Source organism: Thunnus maccoyii, chromosome 24, assembly GCF_910596095.1.
Source record: "Thunnus maccoyii chromosome 24, fThuMac1.1, whole genome shotgun sequence".
In the NCBI taxonomy this organism is placed as follows: domain Eukaryota; kingdom Metazoa; phylum Chordata; class Actinopteri; order Scombriformes; family Scombridae; genus Thunnus; species Thunnus maccoyii.
Genome location: NC_056556.1, coordinates 11,263,322 through 11,283,748, shown reverse-complemented (window position 1 = coordinate 11,283,748; position 20,427 = coordinate 11,263,322). Strand labels below are relative to the sequence as shown.

The 20,427-nt window shown below is 40.0% G+C and overlaps 1 protein-coding gene across 5 annotated transcripts in view; it reads left to right on the top strand.

Moving 5' to 3' along the window:
* Positions 1-20,427, top strand: part of LOC121892137 (fibroblast growth factor 14-like) — a 53,193-nt gene that overhangs the window by 27,162 nt on the left and 5,604 nt on the right. For 3 of the 5 annotated variants that reach the window (XM_042404984.1, XM_042404985.1, XM_042404983.1), the window contains exons 2-3: positions 7,084-7,194; positions 10,887-10,990. In XM_042404984.1, coding sequence (XP_042260918.1) covers positions 7,084-7,194; positions 10,887-10,990 — 215 coding nt within the window. Of the gene's footprint in view, positions 1-563; positions 583-6,012; positions 6,032-7,083; positions 7,195-10,886; positions 10,991-20,427 lie in introns of those variants that run through there. The other 2 variants (XM_042404987.1, XM_042404986.1) reach the window with 2 other exon arrangements.

The window sequence follows — 20,427 nt, the reverse complement described above, 5'->3', positions numbered from 1 at the left end:
TTCCGTCTCCCCGTGCATCTCTACCTCGCTCTCTCATATTTCCCAGCTCATAATTCAAAGTGCCCTATCACCATGATCACACTTTCTCTTCACATCACTAAAACGTTAGAATAAATCACAACGACAGCAGCAAAACGCCTCTCTCTCATATTGAAATTACACTTTTTTTCGCTCTTTGTTACTCTGATTTTTTTCCTCTTTCGAATGCAAAACAGAAACAGTTTTCTGTTCATGTGGAGCTCAACATTTTCCACCATTCAGGTTTTTCTTTAATCCAAATTAACATCACAGTTAAATCGTGGTACGGATCGTGCCGTCAGTGCATGGAGAAGTAATTATGGATGTGAATGCAGATTAATGAGAATGTTGTGATTGTGTGCTACGGCGAGCGTTCAGTTGCAGAGGCGATAAGTGCTGTTGTAATCAATTGATTGTGTGAGAAACCAGCAGGTGACGTGCACGGAGGGATGGATGAAGGGAGGAGAGATGGAGGTCGGAAATGAGAGGAGGGGAGGAGAAACACAGAGGAGGCGAACGTGAGGAGTCATGTTGATAGGACTTGGTTTTCACCAGTTTGCTCTGGTGAGTGACGGGAATTTTGTGTGGTCTGAGAGCCAGATTCCAGATGGGAGTAGGAGGTGATCTCTTTTCTCCTCACCGCTCCTCTCCTCTCCTTCCCTTCCTCTCCCTTTTCCTCCTCGTACTTTCCTCTTCCTGTTTCTCTCCATCACTCTTCTTCTTCACTCGTTTTCCCTTTTCCCTGTCACCTCCTTTTCCTACTTTTCCTCCCTTTTTTCCTTCCACAATCACCTCCTCTCCTCTTTTCTCCTTCCTTCATTGCATCTTTCCATTTCTTACTTTCTTTTTGTCTTTAGTTCCCTTTTCTTGCTCTCCTCCTCCTTCTCCACCTCCTCTTCCTCTTCTCCTCATTCTCTCTCCTCTCCATCCTAATCCTCCCTTCCTTGTCTTAGATCTTTTCATACCTCCATCTTCTTCTTTCCTTTGCTCCCCTCCACCATTCTCTCCTTTTTGGGAAAAGAAGATGACAACAGCCTCCTCTCCTCTCCATCATCCTCCATTATCTTCCATTTCTGACCTTTTTTCGTCACCTCCTTTATTCTCCTCCTCCTGCTTGCCTCCTCTCCAGTCATCCCCCATATCTTTGATCTTTTTCGTCCCTTCTTCCAGCTTCATTTTACTTGTCCTCCCTTCTTCCCTTCTGCCATTCTTTCCTTTTAAGGAAGAATTAGATGACAACAGCCACTTCTCCTCTCCTCCTCAGTTCCGCATTTGTTCCTCCTTCACTCCCCTCCCAATTTTTCTTTCCTTTCCTCCTCCTTTCTCCTCCTCCTCCTCCTCCTCCTCCGTCCTAATCCTCCCCCCCCTCCTACCTTGGATCTTTCCATCCCTCCTCCCAGCTTCATTTTACTTTTCCTGCCTTTTTCTCCTCTTTCTTTTCTAGGGAGAAAAGACAACAGCTTCTCCTCTCCTCTCCTCTCCTCTCCACTCCTCTCCTCTCCTCTCCTCCCTTCTTTCCTTTGCTGCCTCCTCCTTTCCTTCCTTCTGTCTCTCCCTCCTCTGTGTTCCCAGCTGTGAGAGCTGCTGGTGAAAGCTTGGCAACATCCACAATCTCTGTGCTCTGTCTCTGTCTCTCTGTCTGTGTGTGTGTGTGTGTGGGTGTGTGTGTGTGTGTTTTCTGTGTGAGAGATTTGCCAATATCCCCCACTGTCTTCCAGAGGTTTTGTGAAGGTGAGACAGGCAGACCCGGCTCAAACCAATCTGCAGCCTTCATGGCTCAATCAAAGCTTAAATGATCAATGCAGCTTAATTTTGCGTATTTTTTATCAGCCAGAGTGAGACTGACATGGAGCCAAAATGGGCTTTTTATTAGAAATGTGATATCAATCCTCTCCTGATAGTATGGAGGCTCTTTCCTGTCCACAGCTAGTCAGTATGCTGTTATTAATATTATTATAATTTTTGATATCCGAGCGAAGAATTAATTGTATTGCTGTGGCAGGATTTTACTCAGCAGTATGTAGGAAAGCAAAGCCAAGCTGGCAGACACACTCTATACATCCAGGTCTATTTTAGTTACATTTAATTATTATACATGATCTTTTATTAATTAAAATGTCACAGATGAAATATAAAGGACATGACGCATTCTCAAACAAGATAAGAGACAATAAAAAAAACATCCAGCAGCTTCTTCAGACTGTGCGTCACACAAACAAGGACAGTGAGATTGAAATGTGGCTGATTTTGGTCTGTCTGCAGTGGGCAGTGGGTTCTGATGTCTCCTCTGCTCTGACAGACAGATGCCGGGCAGGTGGACTGTGATTTTGTACCATAAAGCAGCAAGAAATGACACAGCTGTCAGTTGGAATGATATTTGCATGAAAATATAGACTTTGTCCTATTCGTAGCAAAGAGAGAACAAGAAAGTGTGGAGTGAGAAGTATAGGGATGTAACAAATGATTATTATCATTATAGGTCAATGCGGCAATATATTTAATTGTTTGATATATAAAATGTGAGAGAAGGGTGAAAAATGGCAATTTCATCGCTAGCCTGAGGTGATGTCTGCAAATGCAAATGTCTGTTATTTTATTCATTGTCATGCACATAAAGGTGTTCAGCCTATATGGTCTTATAAGACACAAAAAATACAGTTGCAGTGGAGAAACATATGTCAGAGAAGTACACAACATCTTACATTACTTTGCAAACAAATAATAAAAAAGTTCCTAATATGCAACAAATAAAAAAATGTAAGAAAAATCTAGAAACCAGAAGAATTTACCAAAAATGAAGGAAATTTTACTAAAAGTGTGTCCCTTTATAAATGAATATGAAACAGACTTTGTGCTCTAGCTCACCTAAATGTCCTTGATGTTCTGGCCTCTTATCTGAGCCGAGTCTGACATTGATGTCGCTAACAGGACGACAAGCCTCCGAACAACGTTTTTTTCTAAGCTCACATATGTTCACAAACTGCTCAAACCACAACAACGTGTCCGTTCCAGCGAGGTGGTGGTGGTGGTGTTAGTGAGGGAGGTGAATTAGGTATCTCTGGGTGTTTAAGCAAGATTAAAAATGTTCTCCTGTCGGGGAGGGAGCTGAACCACAAAGCTCTTGATTTCCTTGATTTTTGTTCATGTCGTGTCCCGCCCTCACGCATGGTCATGAACTCTGCGTAGTCACTGAGAGGATGAGATTATGCTAAAATGATGATTCACTGCTGGGGAAAATTAGGAACTATAAATATAAGAAGTAAAAAAAAATCTTAACCAGCATTTAATATTTAAGTGATGTTATTCAGTGTGGGGCAGCTCTGTCACCTCTGTTGGACCGGCTCTCTGTACAGCGTGTTCCCCCTGACTTTCAATCAATGCATAAGCAGGTATGGAAAATCGATAGATGACGTCAGTGTTTCCCTCTGAATTGTATTCTTGTCAAGGCTGGAAAAGCCTTTTAAGAAGTACTAAGACAACACGGCATCTACAGTCTCCTTTCAAGTCAAAGACAATGATGACATGTGGTGCAGACGTGTATAAAATCTGAACTGTCTCATTAGGACAACCTGAATTCAGAGACTCTTACTAATTATTATTGTAGATACACAATCAAACAAACTGCGTCATTGCTGCCGTATTAGGGATGAAGGACATTTACTGTAGCTCAGCCAGGTCTAATTGTTCTACCATTACTTTAACAAGAAATCTGCTCTTTTCTTCACCCTGAGCGTCCCTCTAATCACTCATCACTCTGATTTATATGAGACTGAAACGCATTCAGTTGCTCCTTGTAAATTCTTCACTTGGGTGCTGTTGAATCTGCTCAGTGTGTGTGTGTGTGTGTGTGTAAACGAGAGGGAGAGAAAGAAATACAGAATGCCTTTTATGCATCGCATGTATAAGACACCCATGCTGATATTTTATACCGTGTTAAACACTGTATTTAGACTCAGACTGGGGCAAATTAACTGACAATATGACACGTCAAATCAGCACGGCAGCTTGACGGGCTGACTGATTGAATCAGATCACATTATGATGAAAATATAGCTGTGTGTGAGTGTGTACTGTATGTGTGTGTGTGTGTGTATGTCTGTGTGGATGGGGGAATACCCTTCCACTGGAACAGTCTGGAATCACGAGACTGTTGTCATGGCAACGCGAGAATGGGAATTTCCCTAGTAACAGACAGGATATGGAGTTACTGGGAGGAATGGGAATATCACCTTGACGATTGTGGGAATGTCACTGTGGCAACGGCTCGGCACGTCAGGTCGGCAGTATGATTAAATGGATAACTGGATGTCGGACGGATGAATAGACAGATAAATAGATGATGAGTGGATGCAGCAGTACGGTTCCCCCGTGGAGAAGTATTGATTTTTCATCCATTACAGCAGGAATCTATGCAAACACCAACAATAACACCATTTGAAACTGTAATTGCACTTATAATAGGGATGTGATTAAAAATCTATATCAAGATAAATTATAGCACATGTACCGTGATGTTTGTCCTCAATCATTACAGTTTGATTTAAAATTTGCACACAAGTGTAGACACAAGACCACATTTTGATCTGTCGCTTCGTTCGATCACTCCGAGAGAGTGGACAGTGACCTGGTAAGAAAAAAAAAGCCAGAATTGGAGATATTTACTGTGACCTTGACATTCAAATCATAGCCTCTAGAAAAAAGGTTATTGGGTAATGTAGTTTTTGATGCTAATGCTGATGTGATAATTAAAGTTTCTTTGAGAAATGTAAATGTCTTTCTAAAAAAAAAAAAAAAACTTCTCTTAAAAATAAACTTTATGGCCTCGAACATTCCCATTGGCTGACTCATATCACCAGCCAGCAAAGGTTTTCTGTTATTACATGCCACCACTGAAATGCACCTGCTGTAATATATCCACATCAAACAGGGTTTTTTTTTTAGCCAACAGAAAGACAGATGAATAAATGTAAAGTCAGGCTGGCAGGTACACTCTCTGCCATACATCCAGGTCTATTTTAGGTATGTATAAACATTATACATGATCTTTTATTAATTAAAATGTAACAGATAAAATATAGGAGATGTGACAAGTTCTCGAAAAAGATAAGAGACAATAATAAAAAAGCAACATTTCCAGCAGCTTCTTCAGGCTGTGCGTCACACAAACAAGGTCGGTTAGATTGAAATGTGGCTGATTTCGGTCCGTCTGCAGTGGGCAGTTCCTCCTCTGCTCTGACACGCAGATGCCGAGCAGGTGGACTGTTATTTTGAACCATAAAGCAGCATGAGAGGGAAACTAGAAAAAAAGGCAGTTATTGAAGAAAGGAAACCTAACTTGTCAAATGCTAAATGTGGTTTAAAGCAGCCATACAGGAATTTAAATCAGTAAATGTGTGATTAACACTACCAGATAGTGGAGTCGTGGGTTATCCTTCAATAAAAAGAGTACACCTGCATACTGATGACAAAACCTTCCCAGTGGTGGGTGATCCTTGTCAGCGAATGTCTTGATTTATCATTGACCGCTCTATACAACATGCTAAATAGTGTGCTGGGAATTTTGTCAATTTGAGTGCTGGTTGCAAGCCTCACGGCTCCTCTTCCCTCCTTCTCCCCTGCTGCACAAGATGGATCCTTCACAAAGATGGAAAACACCCCTGCCTCTCTTTCATACACACACACACACACAAACACAAACACACACACACATACACTCTTCATAAACTGGGTCAGCTTTGGCTTTTTTTTTTTCTGTCTCTGTGCATTAGGGTATACTTTCACACATTTACTCTCTGTCTCTCTCACACACACATGTTCAAAGGGGATTCCCACCCTGCTTTAGCGTAGCTGCACCGACCCAGCCGAAGTCAGCGGTGATGTGGTAGTTTTACAGAGGGAGGAATGGGTGTGGTCACATGCATGTGAGTGTGAGAGGAGCCATATTAAATGAATCGTTTCACCGGGCCGGCTAATGTGAGCGTATGGAAAAAGCGTGCTATCTAAAGCAGAAGAGGTGAGAGTGATGATGATGATGAGGATGGAAAAACGCCTGTCTGTACCTGCTGAAGAAGCACTACTATTATCTCACCTAAAGCTAACGCTGGTGTAGTCTTTTTCTTTCTATCTTTCCGTTAGTCTCTCCTTCTCCATCTTTATCTAGTGTCAGTTTTTGTCTCTCAGCTCCTTCTCATCTCCTTTCTTACTTGATCTGTCTTTCTCTTGTCTCTCTTTCCCAGCAGCTGTTTTATTCATTGTGTTTTATCTCAGCAATTTTGCATTTGATGGTGAGATGCGGGATTCACACAGTGAGAGGCAGAAATGACTGTTTAATTGAAGCAACATGAAATAACCGAGAACACAGCACCCAGTGACTGAGAATTTTAAAAAAAACCTGCATTGGAGCAACAATGATTGAATGTAATGACGTGATGTAAACATCTGCATCTAATTATTTGTGACAATAATCTGTATTTTTAAATAGATTATTGTCATACCAGAGCTTTGAAACACTTCTTTAGATGGGGGAGAAACCATCACATCAAAAGATACACGCAATTATCTGAGGTTTGATCTAGAAAATCACATCTGCAAACCATTATATCGCCGGATAGATAAATAGTAAACATAACAGATTTAAAGCCATTATAAGGCTGCTCTTTACCATCAAAGGTTCAGAAATAATTTATCAAACTTATTCAAGTGGAACAATGATCACGAAGGAAGGATTAGTCCAAGAATCCTGTAATGGATTGGATGTGCTTGACTGGTCCCCCCCCCCCCCCCAACCCCCCCCACAGGAAATCCCTCAGGATGCAGCAGGTCACATGTGGTCACATCACGTGTGTCCTTTAATGCCAAACTGTATTGTATCTCAGATGTGCCTTGGAGAAGTTTTTGCATTTGAACGTGAATCATTGATAAATCATTCTGTCTAAGCTGACCAACCTTATTTCAAGTTTTGCCTCGTTTTATTTGCATTTGCTGGTTTAACGTTCGTATGATGTACAGCGATTCAATTCTTCTCCCTTCTTCTCTCGTCCTTGTCCTTGTGTTTGTGTTGTGTAGAACCACAGCTGAAGGGCATAGTGACCAGGTTGTTCTGCAGGCAGGGCTTCTATCTCCAGATGGGCCAGGATGGAAGTATGGACGGGACCAAAGACGACAGCACCAACTCCTGTTAGTAGACACACACACACACACTGATAAACACTGTACACAATCAGGTGTGATGTGCATTTTTGAAGGTAAACTTGGTAAACGTGGGTGTAAAACACTCACACTTAATCCGAATCATTAGTGCACAGAGCCCTGCTGACTTTCTGTACAGTCAACCAGTCAATTACATTTGGGTTCTTCATTTATCAACACTAAGGCTTAACTACACGCATGTAGAGGAGCAGCATTGTGCTTTTCTTGACAACGAATGATTGTGAGGCACAGCAACAAGAATCTGAAAGGAAAAAGAGAAAATCAGAAAAAGAGAAAAATCATTGCTCAAAACAACAATGAGGAGAGTTGCAGCCCAAAACCAGAATTTCATCATAGCAAAGGAAAAGCCATGACAGTCTCTCTTAAGGCCAAATAGTTATTTGGAGACAACGTGTCAGTCTCTCGATCCTCATCCGATTGGATGAAGGTCGAGAGATGATTTTTCTCCTCTCAGTGTGAAAAGGAGAGAATGGGACCATATAATCTGATGAATCCTAGTAATGTCTCCTATTTCTAGCCATACCATCTACACACTATGCATATTGACTGCAAATTCACAGTATACGCAATCATAAAGACAGCAATGAGGCAGCAATATTGTGTTTAGAACGCCTCGGTTTGTTTTAATGGAGGTTTTCGGGACATTTCGTGCAGGCAAGTGTGTTTTCAGAGAGCAAAGCAACTGTTCGGCTGAAAGCGACAAGTGGCGGTTCAAAGGATTTTGTTTTTAAGGCTAAGTTTATTGGACCTCTGCACCCGACGCTGCCTTCAGCGAGGAGCTGCAGATGGATGCTTTATTGATTAATGTAGCCTTTGCAATATTCTGATGTGCTCGGCTTAGAGAAAATCAAATGCTCATCAGTAATCACTACAGCAGACAACTCACTGGTCCAAAGTGTCCTCTCCGTATTGGCTGAGCCGGTTGCTCTTTGCCGTCCGCCTGTTGTAGCAATGTCCCACTTGTTTACTATGATTTCTTATTTTTTTTTTTTTTGGCAAATGTCTTCACATCACTTTTTTTTTTTTTTTGAACATTTCTGCCACAGCTTGGCGTGTAGATCAAACAGGATTCACTGCAGCTCGCACTTGTTGCCAAGCTTAATTTTTTTCATTTGTTTGTCAGTTTGTTCGTGGCTGAGCCGTGTTCAGCAGAGAGGAGAGACATCAGTGACATTTTCCCGCAGCATTTAAAGAGACGGTTGTTACCGTCTCTAATCAGCCGAGGGCAAATCTTTATGTTAATGAAGGCTGTGTGAGTGTAACAGTGGTTTAAGAAAGTGTGATATTTATCAAGGATGATTACTTGCAGGTGTACTTCTGCACATTTGATGCGTTTCTTTTTGCTCGATCTGAACATTGTAAATGTTGGTTGTTGGAGATGCTTAACAACCATTTCTATGCAACCTTGATTAATGAGGGCTCAGGTATCCCAGGTGTAATCAGCCCTTGATTAGAAGGAAAAGCAACAGGACTAATAGCACATCTACTATCAAGCCCTTCATTATGGGTCATTGTTATGTTATGATTTTATACCAATTACACAATTTTTTATCTTCATATTGTTCCTCCAGCATAATGGAGTTCTTTTTTCATGGTTAGACATTAGCTCTAAAAAGAAAAATCTATTTTTTTGTGATATCTATCTGCTCAATCTGAACATTTACCACATTTACCTTTGGAAATATGTACATTCTTGATGAAATTTTAGCCCTGATTTTATCAACTTTACAGCAACATACTTAGGATTCGCCTTGAATCTAGTTTGACATTGTTTCTGTCATAACAACTCCACTGTCTGCGCTGTCAGCCGGCTAATCGATACCTCTGTAATGATAAGAGGCATACAGGTTGAAGGGGTGTGATTTCAGCTGCCCTCAGTGGGAGACCGAAGAATTTCAACAACCTTGAAAGGTCACAGCTCATGACAGCCAATCATCGACATAATAATTGTCACATTTTCACAGCAGAGTGGAGCTAGATACAGGAATATATCACAGTGCAAATGTTGTATAATAATATTCATTTTCAGGCTTCGTCTTTTTACGGCGTTAAAGTGAAATATCAATTCATTCATTCATCGTGCGGTGTGAATTTCGAAGGCTGAGAGGTTTTCTTCATTTGATCAGCCCCCTGAAATTACAATTCCAATGTGATTGGAGTATTTGCTCTCAGTTTAATGTGATTTCTGACTTTTTTTTTTTATTATAGATTCTTCTTTGTCACTTTTGCTAAAACCTCCAAAGGATTGTTCACACACCTTAAACTCCAAATGTCACGTAAAACAACTTTTTGATTTCTACGTCACAAAAAGTCTGTCAAAGTAATCTATTAGTGTAACTGAATAGCTGATTCTGCCAATTTGGATCATAATGCTGCTATCAGGCTATGGACTTATTTTTTTTTTATATAAAAATACAAAACCTTTTGATAGAAATAAGAAAACCAATACAGAAGTCTGTGAGAGTTGTGTTACTGCCATCTGCTTGTAAACCACTTCATCATTCATTACATGATTTCTCTTGTTCAGTCTCCCAAACAAAAGCTGATGTTATATAATACGCTGTATCAATAAGCTTGATTTCTATCTCTTTTTTTTTTTTACTAAGAGATAAGACACCATTTTATCGAAATATTTCCTTCAAAACGTAAAGAAAAAACATCTCACAACTAGACACTTCTAGAGAGATACAGAAGGGTTTGCAGGAAGTGAACAAAACACCAGTGACACTATAATTGTCTTTTTAAATATCTGCCCAAGGCTACGAGGGTGTGATCAGCTGTCTGTTCATTTATCATCACTGACTGCTGTTCTTCTAATAACATTGCATGAGCCTTTGAAAAAAAAGATTATGCAAGAATAGGCTGATATTAAAATGTTATGGAACAATTACTTAATCCCACGAGTCAAAAGTTGCTTCATATACGATTGACTTCATGCAGAAATCTTATTTTATTTTATTTTTTCTTACTTATTTTCCATGAAATCAGATTCAGGAAACCCTCTTAACTGAACAAACGTTTCATAAAACTGCTTGTTTCAACTTGATGAATGCCATTTATTACTACAGCTGTCATTTATTAGTCATCTTAAAGCCATACAGTTACAAATATAAAGAGTTCGATGCCAAAAAAGGTCTTACTCATAACTAAACGTTGCAATACGTGTTATTTCTTCTTCTTAATTTATCTACATGACTCATATGACTCATTATGTGACGTTCTTGCATTTTGCCCCTAAATTATTCTTCATTTCTAAAATTAGATTAAAACATACATACTACCTGTGATGATACAAATCAATGGCGGTGTGACAACTCTTATATAACTGAGATATATTGATTATATTCTAACCCTTTTTGGAAAATAGTGATATAGCAACACCTCAAGAAAATAACTGTTTACTGGTGTTACTGGTTTATTCTCATAATATTACCTTAATTGTATTATAGAGCTACAGCAACTGTGAGTTTTAGGCTTTTTTTAAAGTAGAAGTTACATTCCTCTCTCACAAAACTCAGAGTCCAAAAGCTGCGTCTTCATCCCACCAACTAACCGAAACCAACTGAGCAACAGACCGACCTACATTACGGCTCTCAGAGCGCCGTACTTCAAGAAGAGAAACACACACATTAAGTCAGTCTGTCTGTTTTTGTCCTCAGCTCTGTTTAACTTAATTCCTGTGGGTCTGAGAGTCGTGGCCATCCAATCAGTCAAGACCGGCCTCTACATCGCCATGAACGGAGAGGGTCACCTCTACTCCTCGGTAAGCACGTGCACACACACACAAACACACTTATATACGCAGGCATGGACTCATGAGAATGGACGATTCTGAAAGGCCCGGCGTCCACAAATAAGACATGTTTTGTTTCAGTTTTTTTGACAGCCCACAGAGTTGTTGTGATTAACGCTGCGGTGTGGGAGTCCAACCTGGTATCACGCCAAAGTGTGTAAATACACCCGCCGGTCCAACGTGTCAGTGTCAGTTTAGCTGTGTCTCTTTTTTTCAGACTTTTGTTGTACCTGCTGCAGGCTTAATGTTTCTCTGTGGAAAATTGTGGGTATTAAATGAAAATGATCTATTGTTTATCCAGATTATCCCTGGCAATTTGGTTTTAAATCGTCATATTCTAATGAAAGCAGGGTTCTTGTTTTGATGGCTTTCTTGTCATTCATAAGGTCTCGCTTTATCCACAAGAGTAAATCCAAATATTTGTCTGTCAGAGTTTCAGAAAGGTGCATCTTTTCCACACCAGTCAAAAAAGACAGAGCTGAAGATCTGAGCTGGGATGAATGAACCAATTACATTCTTTAAACAGATTTCACCCGCTATTTTCTCATCAGAGGAAGCGCTGGGTAATTTTAGTCCAACTCCTCTCAGTTATCCAGTGTACAGACCCTCGCATTTACTGCATCCAGGGACCGGGGTCTGTCTGGGGAGCCCCCCCGTCTGCTCTGTCTGAAGGACAGCTAACTGAGCAAAAGAGGGCAAAATGGAGCAGTTACAGAGGGAATTTGCTTGAAAATGTGCAACCTTTAACATTTAAAGGAGAATTTACTATCAATAGGTAATGTTCTTGCACAGATATGCATTTTTTCAAGCACCTTTTGAGTTACATCCATAACAGGAAAGGCCAAGATTATGGATATACATTTGGAGATAAAAGCTCTGATCTATAAGCTGGGGGCTAAGGCATTAATTGTCAGCTGGAAGCGACTGTAGTGTCAGCCTAAAATGATATGAAGTTTCTTTTTAGTTCCCGTGAAAAGCTTGGCTGAGTTTTTCAGACAAGAATACAGAGTTACAGCAGGCGGTGCATAATATAATAAAAGCATGAATCACTTCTTTTTGCCTCGTCAGAAGACAATATGAGAGACCTATTTTGAGGTTTTGTAAGAGATGAAAACAAGGCTGAAGATCGGGTACAGGTTCATTAGACAGAGAGAGAGAGAGAGAGTGAGATGGAAAAAGACAGATAAGCTGCTTTTAATGGATTCTACTGGCACATATTTGTCAGATTATGGACAAGCGCACGTTAAATGACTGTTAATTCTTTTAATATTTGTTAATTGTTAGTTTGAGTGTCCTTAAATGTCACCCCAGATGCATTCCCTCCCGAAGCATCAATGATTCTGAGTGGTAAATGAAAAATTAGTGAAAACCTTGCCAAAACACTGACACAAGGGAGTGGAGAAGGAGGTTGTAAGAGCAAGTGGAGGAGAAGTGAGGTGGAGGAGGCGCGGTCGGCTGTGAGGAGATCTGCTTGAGCGGAATATGAATTATTTCCATGCTGACTCTTCAGAGAGAGCTCACACTCTTCCACTTGCGTCTCTTCTCTTTCGCATCATCCCTCTTTCTTCCCCTTTTGTTTCTTTTGTTTTGCTTTTTGTTTTTTTTGTTTTTTTTTTTGTCTTTGGGTGGATATGACAGGAACCAGAGAGGAGGTGATGTGTGAGGAGAAGAGAGGAAAGAAGAGAAGAGGGGGGGGGGTGTGGGGAATAGGAATGCATGGGAGGGGAAAGGAGAAGACAAAGAGGACATGCGAGGAGGTAAATGAAAGGGAAATATGAGAAGAAAGGAAAGAATGAAGAAAGGGAATGGTTCTAGGCGGAAGAGAAAAAAACGAAGAGAAAGGTCAGAAAAGGGTGTAGACATAAGAGGAAAAGACGAGGGAGGAAGGTTTTAGACAAAGGAGGAAGAGATAGAGAAAAAAAAGGTTGTAGACGAGAGAGAAATTGATGGAGAGGGAGGAGGGAAAAGGTTGTAGACAGAAGAGGAAAAGCGATGGAGAGGAGAGAGGGAGATTGTAGAGAGGAGAGGAAAAAATATGGAGAGGAAGGAGGAAAAAGATTGTAGACAAAGGGATAGGAGGAAGAGAAGAAGAGTAATCGGGAGAGGAGAAAGAAAGGAGATCTGTGCTGCTCTGCTTGGCTTCCTCAGCCTGTCGCTGAAAGTCACAGATGCATGAGGGCTTCCTGTAAATAATTGAAGACAGGGAGTCCCCCCCTACACACACACACACACACACACACACACACGCACACACACACACACACACACACACACACAGTAGAAATGTAGAAATCCCCTCTAAAGCCGCGTAGAGGCAAAGTGAGGATGTTTGATCATGCTCCAGCTCTGCGACTGATGTGCAGGCAGCTACATGATAACGAAAATATATAAATTACGTACAGCAGGTGTAATTTATCATGGTGTCAGTGCTGCTTGATGTTTAATTGGCTGCTGCAAAGGTCCTGGCAGGTGTAGTGTGCGGTAAGGATGGCGCCACTAAGCTTGAAGAGATACTCATTAAACATTATGAGGGTGCTATCACCGCTACAGTTTGTTTACACTGGTCCGGAGACGTTTAGCTTTATGTATTTTTTTATAATTGGTGGCTTCGGGTCTGCGTTTGTTTATTGGACAACAGCTTGGATAATCTTTCATCCTGCCAGGTTAGTTATTGTGTCGGTGTCAGGAGGTCGATACAAATCAGATTCTAGTTCCTGTAACTTTTAAAAAACATGGTGCACTTGTCAGCAGTTTTTATACTTGTGCAGGCTGTATAGATGTCAACCCATGTCTCCTTGTAGCTATATCTTCCTTTTTTTTTTTTGGCTTGTTTCCCATAGTTAGTTTGTGTCCAGACTCCTCAGTGCTGGGATTTGATGGCACCTAAAGCATTAAAGAAATGGCACCGTTCTCACCCGTCCTAATGACCCAAACTAAAGTAGCAAACACCTGGGAGCACAAACAAAGAGCCTGGTATAAACACACATCATTGAACAAGAGCATTTTAAGCGCTGATTGCGCTGTAATCATTATAATCAGAACGTGATGAACTGAATACGTAATATAGCGTGCACGGAAAGGGGGTTGAGTAATTTGCGAGGTAAATACGTAATTAAGGATGTGATATGAGATTGTTTTGGGTCTCTAATGGACAAATATGATCAGTGAAACATGCTGTGTCACTGATAAACAGAAAAAATAAACAGGACAATGTCTGGGCTTTGATTTTTCAGCCTTGTATGACTGAATGCCAGAGCGATTCACATGACTTCACAGCCTACGTTATGCATTCAAAGCCAAGGATAAATTTGGACTCGTTGCCACTCTGGAAACCAGCCGGTTATGTTGCTGAATAAAATTCTCATTTTGAGATATTGTGGCTCAACATTTCTCATCTCCTAATTAATATGAACCATGTGAATCTTACCAAAACATGACACAGTAGAAGATCTTAAACAGTTGAAGGATATATTTAAGCTGCAACTGACCATTTTCTTTGTTATCAGCTGCTGTTTTTTTCAAATAATGAATTAATCATCGAGTCTATAAAATGTCAGACAATAGTGAAAAACTCTTTCACTCTCGTTTTAAAGAGTTGCTGGTTTCTGGCTTGTCAAATGTGAGAATTTGCAGCTTTTTTTGGTTTCATATTGTTGAATATCTTTGGATATTCAAGCAGTTTAAAGATGCCAACTGTGATGTGCATTATTCACCATTTTCTGACATTTTATAGACTCAATAATTAATTTAATACTTGCAGATCAAGTGATAATAAAGAAAACTGTCTACATACTAAATGCTTAATCAACTAATTGTTTCAGAACTATTTTCCTGAAAAGATTTATCTAGACTAAAACACAGTATTGTTAGTATTTATCATGCTTTTTCATTCTTTTTTCATACAATAAGATATTGCTATTTGAGATGAATCTGTGATTATTATCGCAATACATTAATATTGCCCACTCTTGACTCAAAAACAAAAATTTAGGACATTTCCCTGTATGGTGCATTCCCTTTGCAACAGAGCTACTTAAGCTTGATCCTAAATTTATGCTGCTCTGCTCTCAATGAGATTCTTTATCCTCTTATTGCAAATTGTTAATGATATGCTGCAAACTTAGTTATACATGGTAGGACTGTCTTATTAATCCCAGATCCTAAGCATCTGGCAGTGTGTGGTTGTGCATGTACGTGTGGCGTGCGTGCGTGTGGGTTTGGGGATGGGGTGGGGGGGTGGTGGGGGGGGGGGTGGGTGAGCTACTAACAGATGGCTCAGTGTGCAATGAGCTGCTATGTGATAATTATGGAGCATGCTGGGGAAAGTGAAGAGGAAAAAAAAAAGTGCTGATGAGTTTTGGACTGTATGTGTGTTTGTGTGTGAATGAGATGAGGAGAGTGTGTTCCTGCATGTGCAAAAGTGTCGGTAATATATGCTGGTGTGTGTGTGTGGTGGGGGGTGGGGGGTACCAGGGTGGTTGGGTAGGTGTAGGTGTCAGGATGCTTGCGGAGAGGTGTGAGAGGAAATTGACTTTTTTTAGTAAAATCGTCGCACATTTCCTATAACGCACCGCTACTCCTGCTACTCCTCTCTTACTACTAAATATGAATAAGGTGAGAAAGAAGACTGACGATCCTACATTAAACGAGGGATAAAAGACCATAAGATGATACTGATCTGAGCTCCTCTGACAGATGTACATGTCTAACATGGTAGCGGCATGGAACATAACATGATCTTCAGAAAATGAGGAACATTTAAAGCGTTTTCTTAGGAAATGTTTGTGGATTTAATGAGGTAAACAGTCCGACGGATCTAGATCAAGAACTGGGGCTCGTGCACAGCAGTGCCTCCCCCCCCCCTGAAAACCTGTTTGTTTTTGAAATCTGAATTGTGCTGACTGTCCACCGGCCGGGAGATTAGAAATGGAAATGTATTCCTTCATGCCAGCTCCAGTGAGTCGGGCTGTTAGAGTCCCAGTCTGTCGGCTGGAAAGGTCCCGGGAGCAAAAACACCATCAATTCAAGTCTATCCTCCATCCATCTTTTTCACCCTGGCGTTGCTCCTGTTTCTTTGCTAATACTTTATCCCCTCTCTCTCTCCCTGCTTCCCTTTTAGTCCAGGTATCTCTTCAGGTCATAGAAACATCTTAAATTAAGAGTCGGCAAATAGTCTGCAGTCCTTCACTAAAACTATTCGTCCCCTTACAGGAAATCAGAAATGTGTTCTTACTTTATAACAGAAATCTTAACAGTATGAATCAAAAGCCTATTTAAATCCCAATAAAAATAACATGAATTTAGCATCCATTAACTAACACCTACATGTTCTCCTTTTCTTTGTACACTATTCTTTTGCACAATTTTCAGTTTTGACCGACTTTGTCTACAGCTCATAGCCGATCCCATCACAGGTCATTTGTTAAAGTCTAAGTGAAACAAAGTATTTAAGGCACACTCCCATCTGCCGCTATCTAATGAAAGATCAATATGCTAAAAAGAAAAAGCAAAAGCAAAACATTTCAAGCAAACAGAAGAAAAAGAAGTGCTGTGAATTTGATAAAATAACAGTTAAAAAGTCAGTTCCAGCAGGTTATTTCACAAAACTGATCTCATAGTTGATTTTTGGGCTGCAATTATTTTCATCATAGATTAGTCTGCTGTATATTTTCTAGGTTAGTCAATGAATTCTTTTGTCTATATTGTTTGGAAAATGATTCATTTTAATTTCTCAGAGCCCGATGTAACATCTTTAAATGTCTAATTTCATCTGTCCAAAGCCCAAAGATATTTAATTTACTATCATATCAGTCAAATCCTCACATATGACAACATGGAACTAGAGAACAGTGTTTTTGTTTGAAAAATGACTGAAATAATTAATCAATTATCCAAATAGTCACTGATTCTGTCAATCAGCGAATCGTTTCGGCTCTATTTCATTCATTTCAATGTTATGAAATCCGATCTTCTGCATCATGGATCTTTCCATTTTCTCTCTAATTGTCATTTTTTCCACCTCGTCTTGTCTCTTTTTCTTTAGCAAACAAAGGGGTGCGTGTGCTCTATGTGTGTGTGTGTGTGTGTGTGTGTGTGAGTGTTTGTCTGGCACATGTCTGTGGTACGTAGGCGTGCACTTCCATTCATAACACAGTCTGTACAGCACTCAGACAGTGAGAGATGTGATGTCTACATCCAGAGAGATGAGAGGGAAGAGGAGTGGCAGAGAGAATAAATGATAGCCATGTGAGTCATGATGCGCACACACAAACACACACAAACACACACAAGTTCTCTGGTCATTTCTGGTGACTAGAGAATTAATTAGTTACTGGTGAGCCGTGGAGCCTCTTTATGAAGCATTGAAGTACCACAGGGCAGACATCACACTCAAACAGCAGGTTTGACCATTAGCGACAAAACTATTGTCCGTTAATGATGTTTGACAGCTATTACTGATGTACGTACATGTAGCCTTTTTCCCAGCTTTCCTTCATGAATCACAGTTGGCAGTTCAAAGACAAAAGCTCTGCCCCTAAAGATGGTTTATTTAAATGATTGCTTGAAATAATGGATTGATGTATGCAGAAATCTAAAGAGATTCAAAACACACAAAGACATATTTGCCTTAAATAGAAACATTTAGACTGGTTTACTGTTTGTAGATTCATTTACTGATCTGATTACATTTGTAAGGACGTGATAAACTCTAAAAACTGAGGTTGCTGTCAATAAAATCTTAACAATTCTCTGATGCTGCCGTTTATCTCCGGTTATGTTGGTTTGTCAAACATCCAGTCCACGTGAAAAACGCAAACTCATCATTCATTTCACCGCCTCCACCGTGTTGGCATAGCAAAGGCTCTGGCTCAAAAAACGAGTTGTTCTGCAAAAAAGTTTTCAAAAGTCAGCTCAACAATCATGTGCAAGCTCACATCATCCTGGTAGATTACTGCCACGTTCATGTCATACTGGAGTTACTGTAATCATAAGTTTCCGGCTTATAAACTCTGTTTACGTCAAGTCATAATTACAACTGGGAAACTCAGATTAATCCAATTTAGTGCTCAATAATAACAAAGTGCCTAGAAACATGGGCCAAAGGGCATCATTCAAGGTAATGAGACCCAGACTTGTTGGACGTAACAGATAATAATAGAGTTTTTAACAAATATGGCCAACTCTACAATGATCCTGAGTTGTCCCGTGATGTGAGCACTCGCAAGTCATCTGGAAATATTTCCCATCTCTAACACCCATCAGATATGACGTGAGCGTGTCAGTTTGAATGAGGTAATTGTACTTTTTACCTCAGTTGAGATGGATAATAAAATCATTCCTCAACTGCTCTGAAGTGTTTTGACATCTAATAACTCTTCAAACTCTTGAATGCAGCCTCTTGTTTTGTCTCGTTATGATATTAAATAACGGTGGAGGACTTTCACCTAACAAAAAATGTCAAATCATTCAGGATATCCATCAGCAGCTTGTAATCTTGTCATGACACAAAACTCATACTAGGTGATACATTTCCGATATTTTACAGATGATCACACTCCTAATAGGGTCCGCCAGCTCAGTGTTTCCCAACCGGTCCTTAAGGAGTACCCGTCCTGTGAGTTGTTGCTCCAGCTCTAACACACCTGATCCAATTAAGAGCCACACTTTTTCATAACAGCGTAATTGGATCAGGTGTGCAGGTCTTGAGTGGCTGAGGAAGGTCGCGGTTTTTCCTGACGCGCGGAGAGCGACGCTGTGATTGCAGTTATATTTATGATTTGATTCAGTTTGCCCGGGCTGGAGGACAAGTCCCTTCTCTAACCGTGCTCTTTACTCTTTTGTTCTCACATACCCGCTCTTCCTCGCCCCTCTTCTCTGTGGGCTTCTTTTCTTTAGAATGATTTGTTTACCCACAATTCCCCTGGGTAATTAGTGCTGTGATAATAACTGGTGTTGGAAACAAACACACCCACTCACTGAGCAATGCACACAAACACACACACACACACATCTATACATACACATTGGGATGAAAAACAACTTCCTTTAGTCGCGTTAAGTAATGTTACAAGTAGAGAAACTGCACTTTTATATGAGGGGGAACAAATCTGAACAATGTTTCTACATATTTATGAAGATTGAAACTGCAAAGTTGTCATTTTTGATAATTAAAAAGATTTGAATGCACTTTTAACCAAAAATGAAATAAGAAACAAAGGCTGAGCGATCATTTATGATTATCATGAATTAACTCAGTGGTATTGTGATGGTATATAGTGTCATTACACACAATTCAAAATTCATTGTAATTAAAAACAGAGAGTTTTGTAACAGTGGAACACAGTTAATTAATTTGATTATTGATATGATAATGATATAATTAAAATCATCATGTAAAAAGTCAGCTAACCTCAGTGAAGTGTTGACAGATTTTGAATTTTTCGAAGGCGATGTCAGTATCGAAATGTGAGAGCTACAAAAATCTGATTACAATTGATCGGCTCTTTATTTCTAATTAAAAAAACAAAGACATTTTTATAAAGATCCCTTAAATTTGGATTATTTGAATTTGAGTTGTGTCTCTAAGATACTGAAGCAGGGCATTTTACAGCTGAAGTTTGCCAACAATATGATCTGCATGACTTATTATTCAAGTTCTAGTGAGGCATCTCTCAAAAACTGTAAACTAGAAAGCTCTGTTATAACTATAAAGATTATATACGAAGGGTTTTCAGCAGGAAGAAGTGAGAGAAACACTCTTCAAGCAGCAAGAAATGGATTTAACAAATGAACATATCCCAAGACATTTGGGATACTGTGAGGCTGACCTAAGAGAGATCAGACTCGGTCCAGTCATGTCTCTGGTAGCTTGAAAGTCATGATGTACATTATGTCAGTATGTACATTATATGGTGGTGTTGCTGTAGGTGCCTGTGGCGTATAGGAATTGATTTATAGTTCAATGTCAGATTTCACCCGATGATAGCTCCACCGCAGCACCAGCTGTGTGTGTCGTACAAGATCAGGTCATGTTGTCCTTTAATTATACATCCCACAGTTATTATGTTTACATCCTTTCATTCAATTAGAAATATAGATTGACTATAGGAAGGTTTGCGTTGTCTCACCACTGAGTAGGACGCTGTTATCCAAATTAATAGCATTTTTCCATTCGCTATAATAGTGAGTAGCGAGAGTACAACAATTGCATTAAAGCAGTGGAAATGGCTTTAAAAGATGTGTGTTACCAGTGAAGTTGGGTGTGGTCAGAGCCGAAACAGCTTGAAACTTTCAACCCGAAAGAACAGCGAAACACTATTTTTAAGCACTTAATTCCCCCCCCAGTGTTGAAATCTTGCAGGAGGAAAAACACAAGCAGACAAATCACAAGCTCTGCAGCCACCGCA